This window comes from Stegodyphus dumicola, chromosome 3, assembly GCF_044657685.1.
Source record: "Stegodyphus dumicola isolate Sdum_Otavi_A_Nest chromosome 3, ASM4465768v1".
Taxonomy (NCBI): Eukaryota; Metazoa; Arthropoda; class Arachnida; order Araneae; family Eresidae; genus Stegodyphus; species Stegodyphus dumicola.
The window spans coordinates 274,595,763-274,615,168 of record NC_140770.1 but is presented as its reverse complement, the minus strand read 5'-3'; the positions used below and the strand labels follow the sequence as shown (position 1 = coordinate 274,615,168).

General features: G+C 34.6%; 1 protein-coding gene across 1 annotated transcript in view; it reads left to right on the top strand.

Moving 5' to 3' along the window:
- LOC118183073 (uncharacterized) overlaps nucleotides 1-19,406 on the top strand; it is a 342,207-nt gene that overhangs the window by 269,092 nt on the left and 53,709 nt on the right. The window contains exon 2 of the mRNA XM_035352500.2: nucleotides 13,207-13,367. Coding sequence (XP_035208391.1) covers nucleotides 13,207-13,367 — 161 coding nt within the window. The remainder of the gene's footprint in view (nucleotides 1-13,206; nucleotides 13,368-19,406) is intronic.

The window sequence follows — 19,406 nt, the reverse complement described above, 5'->3', positions numbered from 1 at the left end:
GACGTCTGTCTCTGAAAACTTTCGTCGCACTCGTTACATAGAAACAAGAATCTGCTATAGTTACGGTGGTAATTACTAAAACCTTTCGTTAATGCACTAGAAACTGTGGAGAACACGCCGTTTAGTTCATTGAAATATTCCGATTTTCTGAACGAACTGCCTGTCTAAATAAAAAGTGATAGTAAAAGTGGAAATTAAAACAAACTTCTTAGTAAAATAAACTGTCGCAATGTAAAGATATTTTAAGAGAATTATAAGAAATATTTGCTAATTTTGAAAATAGTTTCAATGTAATTTATTCAGATTCATGTATAGTTCTGACACGAAAAAATGCAGAAGAATTCCGTGATTGGTAAGCAAGCAAATATGTATATTTACATCATAACTGAATCTGCCGAATCCTATTTTCGAATATCAGTTTTGAATCATTTCTTAAAGTGTGATTTGGAACCAATAAAATGTTTTATTAAACATAAAGAATGATTAAATTATTTTAATTGCTCAAAAGAATTCTTTCTCAACCTCAAGTATTTATGAAGGAAAACGCAATACTTTTAAATATACATTCTTTTGATTTAGTTTGATACGTTTGATTCTTGGAATTATTATAATGGTATTTAAAATGCTGAATATCAACTTTGGCAAAGAAAATTTCATCAAAAGCAAAATGGTTTACCTCCAAAGGAAGATTTAGAAGTCTGAAATAAAGAAAATTTTTCTAATATTTAAAAATTTAAAAATCTCATTAAATAATCAGTTACCACGTAAATATTTTTCCTAATAATTAAAATTTTAAAAATATTATTAAAATTCAGTTACCACGTACATTTCTTTCTAATATTTAAAATTTTAAAAATCTTATTAAAAATCAGTTACCACGTACATTTTTTTCTAATATTTAATAATTTAAAAATTTTATTAAATAATCAGTTACGTTTTCTGCGCTAAAATAACTAGGACATTATTTACAAAGCAGTACAAGTGAAAGGCTTTTAAATGGCTTTTAATTATTGTATATGTACAAGAATATTAATTTTGAAGTCGCCAATTATTTTTTTGAAACAGCTATCATATTTTGTTATATCTTACATGTAATATATAAAAGCAAATGTCTGAAATGTTCTCTGGGAAAAAAAGCAGAATTTATGTAAGAATTTCGCATAAATTAAGAAATTTCTTTTAGGCCTAAATTAAAAATATTCGAATGCCGCTTCTTCTTTCTGTCGAGTGAGGGTTATTGGAGGAATGCCTGCTAAAATTTGTAAAGAACTGGTTGGAGCTGTACGGTAAGCTTTAGTGAATGGTAGAAGAAATAAACGTTGTAAAGAAAGTAATTGGCTTTGAGCACGTTTATTTATAGTCATCCAAGCAGAATCACCATGTAGAAGAACAGCGAGTTCGACAATATCAGAAATTTACTTTTAATATAATTTATATGATAGTGCCAGGCTAAGACAATAATAATATCTTAGATATTAGAAATCCAAATATTTGCCTAAATAAGACCTTTTTTTTTTACTTTCTTTGTACGAAGTATCATCCTTTGTATCATATGTCAACGAAAATATCCATTTCAACTGCTATAAAATGCAATTTAACGCACGTACGTACGCACATAACGATAAAAGAACGATTAGCCTCGGAACGTTGAAATTCAACAAAGGTACATAACTATATGTATATATATATCCACTCTGTTACTCGGCTCAGTGAGCTCTTTTTTTTTTTTTTTTTTTTTTTTTGTTTGTTTATTCTTATATGTTTGTAAATTGCGCATTGTTTTGCTTTAAAAATGATTGAATTATGTTGTTCTTATCTTCCGATTAATGTTTTCATGCCTGTAGGAAATCTGCATGCATGATTTGTACAATTATCAACAATTTAAAAGTTAAGACACAATAACACGCCGAGCAAATACTAATTCAGAAGTCAAACAACAAAAATCAGCGTTATATTTTCAAATTTTCACAAGACTAGTTTCGATGGTTTTACCGAACGACCATCCTCAGCTGCAAAAGCGCAAATGAAAGAAAAAAAATTTGTTTGACTTCTGAATTGGTAATTTAAAAGTTGTTTAAGTGTGGCCCTAAGCCTAATTATTTTTGCCATAGCGGCCATATTTGTTTACATTTGAAACTTAGCAGAATAGTGGATTTGTTGCCAATCTAGAGAAACTAAGCTTCGTAACAACGAAGATAACTATTAGATTCAAAATTTATTGGACCCAAACATGAGCCTTGAGGACATCCTTTCGTGCTAAATGGCAGCATTTGAAGTGAATTGGAGAGAATGGTTGCTAAAATAATCTTTGAGTAGTAGGAAAATTTCTTCTAGATAATGTATTGAGTGTAGTATTCATAAAACATCTTTCCAACGTATTGAATCGAATGCTGCCTCAACATCTAACGAAATTACCAGATAATGTAGATTTTTATTTTTGTTTAGGAATTAAAACCACTCAGCCACTTTGTGGGGCTATTGTGACGGAGATTGCATTTCCCAAAATTAAATTCTAAATACGCCACGAGCAGGTTTCGTAGTTTGAGAGGAATGCGGTCAGTTTTTATTTACCTCTTAAATAATTAGTTTTAATTTATAAATATAAAACACTGCTTTTATTGAAGTTTTGGTATTTAGCAACATTGTCTACATATTTTTCTTGTTTAATTTATAAAACACATAAAAGATAATCTAAATTTAAAGAAATATGTATATATTTTTTGAATTTTGTAAAGAAGAGGAGGCAACAACCGTCTAACAATGGTGAAAGGTTTGAGCAAAAACGTTTGGAGAGCCACTGCATCAGAGATGGTCGAAATGCACTCTTTTCGAAAAGCAACGCCTTTGAATATGCAATGAAGTAAATTGAGTTTTAAGTATTCAACAAGGCTTGGAAATATTACAAAGCGCTAAAACAAAAGATCAAGTTTTAAAATCGCTACTTTAGGATAATAAAGCCAAACCATATCACAACGTCCTTGCCAGATGACACAAAAGCTTATCTCCCCAAACGATAAGAGAGCTTGAATGAAATAACAAAGAAAAGTACTTTAAGAAAAATGGTGCCGAGGGCAAACAATGGAAAGAAATAAAATGGTATTGGAATAGGCTTAAAGGAATGGAGGTGTAAGAAATAGCTTCTTTTTGGCGATAGTCTTGCTATTTTTGGCAAAATACATTTCTTTTTTAGTATTTGATGGCGTATATCATGAGCAGGAGATCAACTTGTCGCGGGACACGTTCGACAAAGGGGTTTTTGCTGTGAGAGACGAAAAAAAATCGGTGTTTATTTTAGAGTCGCAGACTTTTAAGTTTCTCCTTTCAGAAAAGTAGATTAGTTGTGGCTTAAGTTGCGAAGATAGAAAGTATAAGATATACTTGTTTTTCTTCTTAGAGCATTACATTTCGGGAAAAAAATTGCCATTCTTATTACTGATTAAAAAATTTACTTTACTAATATTTATTCCAGGAAAAATAATTTTGCAAATTCTTTCTTTTTTTCTTCATATGTTACATATCACTCTCTATATAAGGTATTTCTTCTGCCTTTTTGCATGCCTCCGTAGTGTAATGGTCAGCTTACACAGAGAAGCCCGTGGTTTGAGTCCCTGCGAAGGCATTGTTCGTTTTTCGTCTCTCCTGCTTTCAAAAAATACCTAATGCCTCTACAGTAACACCGAACTAAAACGTCGTGAATGATGATTCTCCACCACCAGGATTTGGCGATTGCGTCCTCTAATCCCCAGTCGCCCTTTAAAAATGGGGGGAGTATATAAGGTATTTCTCCTGCCATCTAAGCATGATTTCGTGGTGTTCAAATGGCCAGCACGCTCGACACGTATTCGAGAGGTCCTTGGTTCGAGTCCCGGCGAGCACATTGCTCATTTTTCATATTTCTTGCTTCGGAATATCGTAATGTTTCTACAATACTAGCTGCTTGCACCATCAGCTGTCTAAGTAACTATAAATAGTTATATAAGGGCGAGTCAAATGAAAGTGAGCCAACCCCTCCTCAGCACGAATGGTTCGGTCCATCATCTGCGGCGCATGCGCGTAGCACAGAGACAGCCTTCATTTACGAAAGTGGCGCGAAAGTGTGAGGCACTCTTACACTGGTTGAAGACGGTAGCGTGACATAATGGACGCTCCAAAAGAGGAACAGCGTGGTGTGGTCAGGTTTTTAACAGCTGAAGGTGTTTCCCAACATGAAATTAGTCACTGTATGACTGCTGTGTACGGTGAAAATTGCATCGCATTGGCCACTGTGAAGCGTTGGAGCAAACGATTCAGAGAAGGACGTGAAAGTTGCAAAGACGATCCAAGACTGGGCCAAAGCCACCTTGCAACACCCCCAACACAATTGCACAGGTTGCTGAGCTGATTAGACAAGAACGGAGAATAAGCATCGATGAACTGGCAGAGCGTGTGAACATCAGTCATGGTTCGGTTCACACCATAATTCATTATCATCTCGGTTATCGGCTTTTGTGTACTCAATGGATGCACAAGATTTTGAACGACCGCCAGAAGACGGAGAGGTTCGGCGCTGCTTTGACTCATCTTATCCGGTATCACAATGAGGGTGACGACTTCTTGTCTGCAATTGTGACCGGAGACGAATCATGGTGCCACCACTACGAACCTGAAACGTGCCGGCAAAGCTTACAGTGGAAACATTTGAATTCACCACCCCCGAAGAACGCAAAGGCTGTCATTTCCTCGGGAAAGGTGCTATTGACTTTTTTTTCGATCGTCAGGGGCCATTACTGATTGAATTTGCTAAACGTGGAGAGACTATCAATAGTTCGCGATATTGTGCAACGCTGGATCGGCTGCGTGTCACAATCAAGAACAAACGACCTGGAAGATTGACGAATGGTGTGATCTTGCTACACGACAATGCTCGTCCCCACGTCGCTGATGTGGTTAAGACACAACTGGCAAAGTTCAAGTGGGACACGCTGCAACATCCTCCATACAGCCCAGATTTGTCGCCATGCGACTTTCACATTTTCGGGAAACTGAAAAAACATCTCAAGGGTACCAGATTCGTGTCGGACGCCGTGTAGGAGTCGGTTACAGACATTTTGAATCGACAGCCCAAGGAGTTTTATGAGACGGGGATCACGCGGCTCATTTGTCAATGGGATAAATGTCTCAATGTTCATGGAGACTACCTTTAAATAAAGTACTCTGTTTGTCATATATTCGCACTGGCTAACTTTCATTTGACTCGCCCTTATATATATACACTACGAGTAAATACGAAATAGTTATATATATACACCACGAAAGCGTGCTAAGAAGGCATAAGAAATACCTTATAACATGTGCGCGTAAGGTCAGAATAAAGAACTTTTTTTCGAAATGAATTATAAAAATTCATTTAAAATGAATTTTTTCGTGGCGTCTGTACCTACGTATATATGCATGTATCTCGCATAACTCAAAAACGACCAGCCTCAGAACGTTGACATTTTGTATATCCCTTTGACGCGCGGTGGTCGCGCCCTAAAACCACCAATATTCCATTTTTTTTCTCCTCTTCCTTCTGAAATTTTTGAGTGAAAATCAATTGATTACTAATCATTTACCTCTAAATAACACAAAATGACTGCAGAATCATACATGTTTTAGGACTTAGTAATTCAAATTAGATGCCTTTTAAAATTAGTTTTCAATGATACAAAATAACTTCCTTTTATTAATAAAAACAACTTTAAATTTCAAAAGTTATTCATCGCACATCATGATTTCTATCATAACCAATAAAAATAGCAATAATTAAACTCCATATATAAAAAACCCTCTATATGTATGGCATTTGCTTTGTGGTTTCAGGGCGCGACCACTGCCCCACTAGAACATTGTTTCAAAATGCTCACAATGCTCTAGAGGCTCGGTGGTCGCGCCTTGAAACCACTGCTCTTCACAATGGCGTTTGCTTGCTTCTCAAATAGGAATGTTTATTTTTACTCGGATATAGATAAGGAGTTTTGAAACCACAGAGTTATTTTATTACTAAACAATACATGCACCTGCCCAGTAAAAAAGGTCTTTCTTTTCCAGAGACTTTTCTCTGACCTCAGCACACTTGCTCCCCAAGCTAGTATTGTGATTTTATAAATTATTTCCTGTGGTTGAAATTTAATGTAAATATACTTTGCTACAATTAAAAATAGAAACATATTTTCTTAATATTTTGGGACAAAATACGAATAAAATAAGTACGAATGGTAAACGAATGATCCGTACCAAAGCCAAAAAGACCAAGCCCCCCCCTTAGCACCAAAAAACACAAATTTCATGTGCCAGATGAAAAGAAACTAAATAATGCTGGACATATACTAGTGAAATTTAGACCCAGGCAGTGTACATTTTGTAGCACAAGGAAGAAACCTCATGGAACATACATGTGCGAAAACGTGCAATGTGGGTCTATGCATGTACCAAAAAGACGAAACATGCTTTGAACAGTGTCACAAAACATTTTTTTTTCTTTAAAATAATAATAAAAAAAACACTGAATCTTTTTTTTTTAAATTCATTTAGCCAAACGTCCTTCTTATGTAGATACTTATATTTTCACTCCTATAGAAAAATGACATAAATGTTTATTTTTTCTGACGATTTTCTTAGTAAAATAATGTAAAAAATTATATATAATGCAATTATTACATTTTTTTTTAAATTCGTAAATTTAGTCATTTATTTGAAACGCGCAAGGAGAAAAATAGGTCTTTTTTTTTTCCTACAACCTTCATTAAGTTTGAAAGTCCTAGACGCGCGGTGGTTTCACAGTGCGACTACCACCCACAGAACAATGGGCAAGAGTAGAAGTTTTTAAATTTCATGTATTATTTGTCTCTAGGATCATGATATTCAATTTCTAGAGTATTTAGTTTAAAAAATTTTAAAAATAATATCGCTCGCGTCAAAGGCCTATAGAACTGCTATAGCGTGTTAACTTCATGCTGCACCTCCCTTTTTAATGGCAATCTGCCGCACCAAAAGTATATATATATATATACTCGGTGAGCTCAGTTTTTTATTCTTTTATGTTGGTAAATTGTGCATTTTTTGCTTGAAAAAAGATTGAATTGTGCTGTTCTTATCTTCTGGTCAATGTTTTTATGCCTTTAATTAAACTGTATGCAATATTGTAGAATTATCAAGAATTTAAAAATTGTTTAAAGTGCGGTGAAACCTAATTTTGTTTTACCATAGCAGCCAAATTTGTTTACATTTGAAACTTAGCAAAATAGTTAATGGAATCTTTCTGCACATTCATTGTCGTTTTGATGACTGGTATCGAGAGGAAACTTTTAGTTTTGCGCACAGAAAAATCTGTCCTCTTGCCATCTGGCCGAATTGCTTGTTTTCACGTAGAAACGGTGATTTTAATTGTAAATTTTTGTTTATTGCTTAAACTGTATTTGATGGCTTATGCTTTTCTATATCTTTCAATTTTTAATGAATTTAATTCATCTAGCACCCAATAAAATGTTTCGTTATTACACTTAAGGTATCTCCATTCATAATATCTACTGATAGTCCCTATTAAACTTTAAAAGAGACATTTTTTCCACCTTATTAAATCTGTAAGTATTTTTTCAGAAATTATACTAATTAGACCAGGGCACAGCAAACTACTGCCCGTGAGCTAAATCAACCCCGCGGCTTATTTTTAATCGGGCCGTGGGATGTTTATTGAACCCACTTATACCTATACTTGTAGCTAACGTAGCAATTTTATTGGCCAGCGGTACACTTTGTATACGAATACGAGATGTGTCTGTTATGAATAGTTATCAAGTTGTTACGTTATCTGATTCCATACAATTCGGTAGTAAAATCTCTGTGTAGAAAGGGAATGCATGACATGCTTTCAAAGAGTCCGCTGAGAAAAAAATGTTTTCAGAAAATGCATTCCTATCCGAACACGCAAACTGCGAAAAATTTGAAATTTCGGGGACGAAAATAAATGGTTTCTAGCAGCTCTATAAAAAGAGTAAAACTGAAGCATTTCCTTACAGCTCACTAATTTCAAAACTATCCAAAGATACTGTTAGAGATCTTTAGTAAATAAACTCTTAAATCCCTTCCATTTTAAGAAACTATGGCCAAAGTACTTTTAAGAACCTCTAAATTCTAAAGCAAACAATTCATGGAAACGGAATAAACGGGGTAATGTAACCTTTAAATATCCTACATTGAAACATTGTTTCATTAGCAACTTAATCCAATAAAAACTGAAAATTCCTCTATAAACTTTATCTGTTGGAACCACTTCATCTTTCTGCTTTATACTTTCGCAACCAACTTTCCGTGATAAAAATCTTATCAATATCAATAAAATCCCATGTATTTTCAGATGCTTACAGAAGAATGGAATAAAGATCTGTATTTTAGAAGTATTCTGAAAAATGATGTTTATTCAACTTAGAGCGGAGAAGAATGACTGGAAACGTTCTTCATTATTACATACATTTTTAATAAAACTAAATCGGTCTTTGGAAATGCTATAGAAAAAAAACTCGTTTTTCTTTAAAGCATATTAAAGTATGTATCTTCTTTTTACTTAAGTAAGACAAAATTAACATTCAAAACTCAATTTTTGAATTTTAAATTTTAAAAAATGAACCTTGGTGATTCCAAATATATATATATGACATGTTTCAGTTTGTAGTGAACATATGCACACTCCGCACAAAAAAAGGGGGGAGAGGGACAGTTCTAGTCCTTCTACTAGGCCGATTGACGAAATTCAACTAAAGTTTTTCATGTCTCGAAAGTGCGAATTAGGATATATATTAGATTTATATATAACATTGTTATCATATAGGTATTTTGACACAAAATCGGACTTTTTCTGGAATGCGGATGCGGTTACAGTTACATATAAGATTTAATAACATTTATTCAATCACGATGTTAATTACAGTTACAGTTAACAGGGGCCGAACCAAAATTGTAGAGACATTAGGATTTTTCTGAAGCAGGCAGGATGAAAAATTAGCAACCGCCTTCGCCGGGAATCGAACCACGGACCTCTGGAATATCGGCCCAGCGTGCTACCGTTACACAATGAAGGCGCGCTAGGGAAGTGGGAGACATACCTTATAAAATGTCGCCAACTTTGGCAGCTTTTGGCTATTTCTTGCCAAATGTAACAAAAATTAGTCATCAAAACCATTGCCGACTTGGCGATATTTCGGCAATTTAGCGAGATAGTCATTTACCTTAAAGCTAAATAAGAGTTGCCTCTGTAATCTTATTTTGCTGGCACAACTTCGTTTGTTTCAAGTTTTTCATGCTACATTGTACAAAGCAATACTACAATTTCGCAAATGATTTCACTAAAATTATTTACAGGGGTTGGACAAAAATATGGAAATAACTATAAAAAAACCTGTTTCTTTGCTTAATATGGTGTAGGAAACCCATTGGCATCCAAAACAGCTTGCAGTCTACTCGGAATGGATAAATACAGTTCCGGGATGTTTGCCAAGGGAATATTATACCATTCTTCCTGCAAAACGGTGGCAAGTTCAGATAACGATTTTGGCGGTGGATAACGAGACCGCACTTTCCGTTCCAATGTATACCAATGTATACCACAGTCATCAGACCTGAATATAGCGGAAAAACATCATCCGTGGAGATGATGTTTTTCCGCTATATTCAGGTCTGATGACTGTGGTGGCCAGGGGAGATAGGACAACTCATCCTCGTGCTCAGAAAACCAGTCCTGGACAATGTGAGCTGTTTGAACCGGTACTTTGTCGTCTTGGAAGACACCATCATCATCCGGGAACAAAGTTTGTACCATTTGATGAACTTGATCGGCCAAAATGTTCACATAAGTCTTGGCAGTCATGTGCCCTGACACAGTTATCATGGGGCTAGCAGAGAACCACGATATGGCTGCCCAAACCATAACACAACCCCCGCCATGTTTCACTCTTGGCAACAAGCAGTCTGTATTATAGGCTTGAGATGGCGTTCTCCAGACGTAAACTCGGCCAGAAGTGGGAAACAATGTGAAAGAAGACTCGTCAGACCATATTACTCGCTTCCACTGCTCTATAGTCCAGGCTTTATGACTTAAACACCACCTTTTCCTGTTACGGGCATTAGCATCACTGATGAGTGGCTTCTCAATTGCAGCACGGCCAGCAATTCCCTGTTTATGAAGCTCCCTTCTAATTGTTTTGGTACTCACAGGGTTCGGTAACACAACATTCATTTCAGCAGTAACTTTTGAAGCTGTGGTCTTCTTATTTTTCGTCACAATTAATCTTAATGATCGTCTGTCACGATCACTCAGGACTGTGATTTAGGAGATGATGTTTTTCCGCTTTTCAAATATGCGGAATAAATCTTCGATACAGTGCCTCTTGAAACACTAAACACCTCGGCTACCTTGCTTACGGAAGCACCTACCATACGTGCTCCAACAATTTGCCCACGTTCGAAGTCTGTTAACTCTGACATAATGCAATGACAACCTCACATAACAGTACTCCGACAACAACTGAACTGTTTAGCACATTTACGAAGTTATATAGGTGGCGTCAGTAGTCAAAAACGCCAGCGCCACCTACATATTTCATTAAAATCAATCTTTCTTTTCAAACATGCATTTCACAAGGTGTTTCCATATTTTTGTCCATCCACTGTACTTGCATGAAAAATTCGTAGTAATGTTATGCAGAGCATTTAGTTACAGAATTATATGTCATAGCAACAAAAATACTTTTCATAGATTTGAATATGAAGGAACATTTACAAACGCAAACCCGTGGACGGACCGAGGTTTATAGAATAGAAATATGTTTTTTGGTGAAACTCGTTGAATATTGGATGGAGAGTATATTTGTTTGTTTTACAGAAGTCATTTTTTGTGGAACTGAAGTGCCGAATATTTCAAATTTTAATACAGATGTATAGTATTACACATAAGAGTCTTCAAAAAATTGACCAATTTCATTCTTCAAAGTTGAAACAACTTATTTCATAAAATTAATTCAGATGTTCGAAACTTTAAAAGACGAAATTAAAGGATATGTGAAACTGCGGAGCAGTAACCACAAAGCGATTGTGGTATAAGAAAATGTTTTAAAAATTTAAAATAGTAAGTGTTTTTTTTAAATTTTTATTTTGGTTCTTCGTGTTTACTTAATATTTTGGTTAATTTTTGTATCAATTTCTGTTCATCAAACAAACCTTAAGTTTTTGGTTTATGTTACTTAAATATATCGGGTGAACTTATTTCATTTTTCTCCGAGAAAAAGTTAATGATTGAGGTACTAATTTTGTTCAGAAATATATTATTCTTTTTAAGAATTCGAATTAAAAAGCATTTTCCTTATTTTTGACTTCTATATGTTATAATAAAACTGGTTCATTTAAATTTCTGAATTAATTTGTAACTATCAATGCAAATTTAGAAATGATTTTGTGAATAAGAAAATATTTTATGTGTACGTGAGGGCGATCATGTACCTGAAATCTATTATTCAAAGGACCTTTCAAGATTTTTTGCCAAAAAAATATAATATTGAAGATAAAAATGAAACTTTTGCTTTACCATAATAATACTACTAATATACAGTTTCATTAAATAAAATAGTTTGACAATGCAATACGTTCTGCTGGAAAAGTACTCCGGATGTTAGTAAGGGGCATTTTCACGTGTTTCTCTGTCGAAAAGATCTTACTCCACTCAACACAGAATCTCCTGTCCAGACAAAATAAAATCTGCATACATTATAATGCCTCAGAAAGTTTCAAACGAAAAATGTGAAAAGCTCTTACAAGTATTGTCAATGTGCAAAACGTAAGATTTTTAGTTTATCCATACGTAGTCCGTACTCGTTTCTTAGGATTGTTGCCACCAGACGAATAATAATATCTTTGATATAGCTTTTAAATTTAATTACTCTGTCATCGATTAATACTTGAGCGGTTTAAAACTAATGAACACATTGCAATAATAGTGCAGTGAACGCTCGTGCGCCGACCACCTCTGAAAGTGACCATTATTTCTGTGAACATTAACAAACATCGCGTTTGAACAACACTTCTTTAAGACGATCAGAGGCCCGGTGACGCAGTGGCTAGCGCATCGCGCAGCAGTACCACAGGTCCGGGGTTCGAACCCCGGGCTGAGCAAGGTTGACTAAGCTTTCCATCCCTTGGGTCGATAAAATGAGTACCAAGTTCACTTGGGGACTAAACACTGGGTGTCCTGCGATAAGCTGACCACTTGTTCAGGGCATATGCTTACACACCCCGGGGCCCACGGTCAAGAAAGCAAATTTCGGGGCACTACAGGCCTTTGCCCATTGGGGCTGTTTGCGCCACTGAGTTTAATTTTAGTTTAGTCTTCTTTAAGATGATCATAACAAAATCAAAAGAGCGCGAGTAGTTTTCTTTGAGAACGTTCACTGAATCAGACGTATGTTACCATATAATTATAAGTTATAATATGATTATGTGATAATTTTAAGAAAATTTCCAGCATTGATATAATTAAAGAAAATGTTCCTAAGCACATACGTTGCTCAACTAGTATTGTATTATTAGTTTTTCAACATTTTATCATAATTTACAGTTTACAAATATTTTTTTTTATTTAGTTTTCCCCCCAATGGTAAAATATTCAGGACGTGTCCTCTTGTGTCCTGAAAGTATAAGATAACATTTATATTGAAAATTAATCAGAAAGCTTAGTGATTTCACAGAAACATGTTATCTCTCGGCGAAGCGTAAGATAGTTGTTTGAAAAATATGATCAACAAACGCAACGATTTAAAACAAATGTGTTGCCACTGCACGAAATAAAATACGTTTATCTTCCATTTCCTAAAAGTGTTCCTATTCGGCGGAAGATAAAATACTTAATTTTTCTTTCGTATTTAGTCTTTCTATTAATGATCAACAAACTGAGCGATCTAAAAGCAATAAACGTAGTTCTTTATTTTGGTAACTGTATATTAATTACATGGTAGACAGATTAAAATCAAGTTTGATTTTTTTTTTTTTTTTTTTTTTTTTTTTTTGTATGACTGGTTTAGAGCGCTGTCCGGTTAGTATCGGCACAAGCGGGAGGGGAGGGTGAATAGTTTTATAATACGTATTTACTTTTCCATAGTAAAATTGTGATATGAAGTAGCAGAATAATAGTTGTTTTCTTTTCAGAATGTGCACCTTCTGATGACGGTTTAGAAAGATTCGCTTGTCCGACACCAGACCGAATGGGACGCTACCGGTGTATAGACGATCACATGTTATGCGATGGCTTCATAGATTGTGCAGCGGCAGAAGATGAAGATAGAATGTCCTGCATGTTTTACAAAACGGTAAGTACTTCTCTTTTACTCACATTTCGATATTTTAGCATGAATCCTTTCTGGATTGGGATCATTGCTTAATTATTGCGATGAATTTCATTTGACCTCGATATACAGGTAAAATAATAATAAATAATATTAATGTTTCGCCATAACTAAAGGATGTTTAACTGTGACGGTTTAGGGTTATTAATTTCTGCATGTTTCGCCATAACTAAAGGATGTTTAACTGTGACGGTTTAGGGTTATTAATTTCTGCATGTTTCGCCATAATTAAACTTGCTACATGGAGGTTACTCCTTAACCTCAATTATGCGATGGGTTCAAAAGCTGCCCAGAAGACTTAGATGAATGATGTCACTGATAGCAGGCTCATAGACATTAGCTTTATCCTGAGTAGAACAACGTTCAAGTTAAGAACATAACGATATTATGACTATCAATGTGAAAATATCAGAATTATCATTTGTCTGAAAGTATCATGCTTTGCGAAAATATCGGAAGTTTTTCGTCAACTGGCTGTATTCTGAAATCTAGTGCCAGGTTTTAGTTCGCGAGGACAGGACGAAGGCGTGGTCCCTGGCCAACGCCACAACGCCGCTGGGTTCCCAATGCACAAGTGGCGGTCGTTTAAAAAGAGCTCTATCTTAAGCACCACATCGCTGAACCGGCTTTCTAGGATCACGTCCTGAGTGTGTGGAAACATTTTGAAACCTTTATCTGGCCATCGCTCTACCTACTTGGATGGCATACGCCACTACCCTCCTGGACAGCATAGGCTGCCTTTTGAATTAATATTAGCCGGGTCTGTATATTTTACTCTCCCAGAGCTAAAAACATCAGAGTATAGTACTAAACCAGTATTTGCAAACCCTGGGTTATGCACGGGTATGTTAGAAAAGAACATCAAAACTAAAAATTAAACCAAATAAAAATTTATATCGACGTTCGTTTTTAAGAAATTTTCTAAATCTTGGTAGTATGGGAAATCTATAAACGAGGTCATTGCGCACAGCTAAAAGCAATTAATACATGAAACACCTTTTTTGAAATTTCGTTCCAAATGATAAAGCTGATCAAAGTATTTAAGGCTGAATAACAGGCGGTTGTTCAAATGCGATAACCTTAGTTTAGGAGCTCATCCAAACTGTCTTTTTTGCAAATGATGCGAAATGCCAAATGCAGTTATAATTCTTCCACCTTAACCTTCTTCATAAGTAATCGCAATACAAAATACTGTTACGGCTCCAGTTTGTAAAAATGAGCATCATTATAAGCTTAGAGTGAATGAGCTTAGAAAAGCAAAAACGTAGTCCTATATAATCTCTGGAGATTTTTTTAAAAATTGACAGAGTTTAAAAAGGAGATCTAAACAAGTAATTAAAGCATAGAAAAGCAGATAAATTATCAGACGGTCTTAACAGTACTAAGAAGAAAACATTAATCTCTGTTTCAGACAATATTGAAAAGCAAAAAAAAAAGCAAAAAAAAAAAGGGATATCCAAATTTATCAATTCTCCCCTAAGGATTGTTAAAACTGGATATCCTTTTAATTGCTGGTTCCTGATAATGGTAGTGGAATCAAGTGTTTGGAGTTTGCGACGGCTTCAAGCTAATGACTAGTAAATTCTTGCCGTTAAAAATACGGAATGGGAAGAAGGTATCCGTTACGAAAAAATGAACTGAATGCTGATAAAAAGAGATAAAGTGTCTTATCTGATTAATGAACGTAATCTTAAATCATTCCGAATATTTATAAATTTTAGTTATTTGGAAAACTAGATACATAAAGAAAATAGCGAATTTTCAAATCTTATTTATTAAATAATCTTAAGCTATCTCGAACATTGGTATCTCGAGTAAGAATTCTGATAATTTAAGATGACCAAATTAATAAAGTATATTGTAGTGTCGATTGTTTTTCTACAGTTTATGCTGTTTACGGATTATTCGTTCGTTACGGTTCCCACACACGTAAACTCAACGCTATGCGTGAGTGTGTGTAAAAAACAAGCACACGTGGCACTATGATTTGGATGTTGATGAATTCTGTATAAACGGTTACAAGGACGAACCTTTTTAGCATTAAATAAAAGTTTGGAAACATTGAATTTACAAATGAAATTTATGGTAATCATTCATAAAATAAAATCTATGGAATTATTCAAGTACTGCATTTCTTTAACAACAGAGGTGTTATTAGTTCTCGTGCTATTAGTGGTATAGCACCAGAGGCGCTATAAACTTCGATCCTCACTTTTCGCTCCGTATCACTTTTCCAATAAAAAGGCTTCAGAAATCATTAGATGTTATCGCATATATTATTTTTAAAGAAATGAAAAAATATATGGCAACATTTAACATCCTATCGGGAATTCTAATGATATGTTCTTTAAAAATATTGTATTTTTCTGTTGAATTCTATGTGGCAAAGTGCGAAGAATGTCATGTTTAGTAAATGTAGTTAAAAAGACAAAAAAACTTGCGTAAGCAATCTTGGTAAAACTCTCACTATTCCCAAGTGTAGAATGAAATGCGAAACAAATAGAAAATGTATTACAAGGCATTTCTCCCGCCTTCTTAGCAAGCCTTCGTGGTGTGGTGGTCTGCACGCTCAGCGCGTAATTGAGAGATCCGCACTTCGATTCCCGGTGAAGGCGTTGCATATTTCACATCTTTCATGTTTCCAAAAAATCCAAATGTCTCTACCGTATGACAACACTTAACGTTTTATCAGAAACTGTATACTGTTTTTAAAAATGCTGCGATTTTTGCTGTTGAATTTTATATGCATAAATGCGAAGAAAGTGATGTTTAATAATATAGTTAAAAAGATAAAAAAATCTGATGTGTACACCCCATGACTTCCTTGCGCATTTTATTTTTTTTTTCCTTGCATAAATTATGCGCATTTTTGCTGCATTTCATTTCAACTTATTTGCTGGAATTGTATTAGAGATAAATTTCCTCTTCAGTTAATTCAGTTCTCACTCAGCGACTTTTCTTGATATTCTGACACTAGGTTCATTCATTTTATAACTCAGAATGCACAAAAATTATATCATCTGAAGAATAATTAAAAATTACGAAGTAAATATTAAAAACTTATTTCTTCAAATAAATTCCAGAACGGATTGAGCATAATTTAAATCTTTGTCGTCGTGCAGCTTAGTTTCTCTAGTTTGGCAACAAATCCACTATTCTGCTAAGTTTCAAATAGTACCAAGATAGAAGGTGCACATCTACATGTTACCTGGCCGATATGCTAACTACTCAGTGGACCGGCTGCCTCGCTGTCGGTGGAAAGAAAGAAAGAAAGCAATCCTTTATACAAAATTTCAACGTTGTGAGTCTACTCGTTTTCGAATTATGCGAGATACATACATATGAGGTGTGACATAAAAAAAAATGAGATTGAACCAATAAATCATTGTTCATACAGAATCAGTTTCCCGTGACATTATCACCTTCGAAGTAGTCTCTTTCAATATTAACACATTTCTATATCTGGTACTGCCATTGCTGGTAACAGTTCAGGAACGAGGTTTGGAAAGCCCTTCAGGAGATTATCCGTTTTCACCTGAACCTCTTCAATTGAAGTAAAATGGCTTCCTTTTAAGCTAAATTTAGCTTTAGGAATTAAAAACGTCTCATGGAGTCAAATCAGGTGAATTAGGAGGATGCTCCATCACAGTAATGTTTTTGCTGGTCAGAAACTGCTTGATAAATAGGGCCTTGTGAGCGGGTGCATTGTCGTGGTACAATAGCCCTCCATCACTCCACAGCTATGTCCTTTTTTTTTTCCTAATTTTTTTCACGAAGTCTTTTTAGTACATCAGTGTAGCAGTGTTGACTAACAGTCTGACCACTGAGGACCCACTGAATCATGACAATTCCATTTATGTCGAAGAAGGCAATTAACATTAACTTGAATTTTAATTTTGACATGCGTGCTATGTCCCTTCCACCTGAAAACCGCTTATGCCTTTCAAACACACATGCACAAGACAAAGTTTCATCTCCATAAGCCTCAGTCAACATGTGAAATGTTTCCGTGGCTGATACCTTAAGTTTCGCAAGAAACTTGATGTTGATTCGCTGTTCGGTTTTTACATTAGACATTTTTTCCGGCAAAATGCATTTGCACGTATTCACTCAATGACGCAGTGCTCCTCACTGGCGTGATCGGTTAAGTCGAAACTGGCCGCATGAATAAAGGAAGTGTGTGGGATGACGTCACCAAATTAGTTGTTACCAACTCCACTCTTTTTTCAAGCTACACACATAGGCTCGTTTTTTTGAGTCACACCTCGTACGTGTGTACGCACAGACGCCACGAAAAAAATCCCTTCAGAGTCCATTTATATTAGTTTGATAATTTTCAGGGGGGAAAAAAGAATCCTTTATTTAGTCCTTCCGTACAGATGGTACACAAAAACATTGTTAAATTACATTCGATAACGGTGGAAATGGATATTTGCGTTGAAATATGATACCCGAAACTTTTCGCGATTGCAGTACTTCCTTCGTACTATAAATTCTGTTATTGAAACGAGAATTTCTAAACAAAAACAAACAATTTGGTCAATGGATAAAAATGTAGATTTTTTCGGTGCGCAAAAGTAGATATTTGTCACACTCGGCAAAAAGACACTGAAGGTGCAGAAACTGGAATTCATTATTCTGCAAATTTGCAAATGTAAACAAAATCTGATGTGTACACCACATAACTTCCTTGTATGGAATATTTAATTAGGCGCAATTTTTCTGCATTTCATTTAAACATATTGAATTAACACTTAACGAATTTTGAATTAAAACTACTTCGTTGATAGCGCATAAACCACAATAGAATTAATGCATTCTTTAAAGTTTACTATTTATTTACCATAGCGACACTTCGGCGCTACGATCAATTAACAGCGTTACATCTCATTCATTTTCTAACTCAGAGTGCACAAAAATTATGTCATCTGAAGAAATACCGCATGTTCTATTCAAATACTATAATAAATCTAATAATTTAAATACTGCAATAAATCTAATAATGAAAAAAATTAAACAAATAAAAACGTTTTTCACAGACTATTCAGCGTCGCTTACCTAATGCGCATGCGCTACTCATTAATTCAGTTCTCACTTCGCCGCAATGCAATAATACATAAAATTTCAAAATATTTTCATTAAAACTTGAAAGATATCGAAAAACATAAAACACCAAGTAAAGTTAAAACAATTAAAAAATTTTTTACAATTACAGTTTCGACACAAACACAAGCTGATAACTTAAATGATAATTCCAGAATGAATTAAGCAAAATTTAATTCGCAATAATAAAAGAAGACCTTACTTTGCTGTTCTGATGCTTAGTTTCTCTAGATTGGCAACAAATCCACTATTCTGCGAAGTTTCAAACGTAAACAAACAAGGCTGCGATGATAAAAATTTAGCCTTAGCCGCAATTAAACAACTTTTAAATTGTTGATAATTCTATAACTGTAACATGAAGATTAACTAAAGGCATAAAAACCTCAACCGAAACATAAAAACAACATAATTTAATTATTTTTAAAGCAAAAAATGCCCAATTTACAAACATATAAGAATAAAAATTTGAACTCAATGAGCCCAGTAACAGAGTGGATATATATTATATATATATATATATATATATATATATATATATATATATATAAATTTAAGAAAGAAGAACATATTATATAACTAGAAAGGAGAACATACTATATACATATATTTATATAGGTTTTGGTGCGGTCAATTACAACCTAAATGGGAGGTGCACATCCACATGTTATAGGAGTCCTATATACAAAATGTCAACGTCCTGAGGCTACTTGCCTTTAAGTTACGCGAGATACAGACGTCATGAAAAAATCTCTTTTGAATCCATTTTTAACTCCTTTCTACAGTGCGTTTTGGAAAAAAAAGATTGATTTATTCTGTCCTTACGTACAAATGTCAAGCAAAAAAATCGTTAAATTGCATTCGAAAGCGGTCAAAATGGATATTTTCGTTGAAATACGGTAC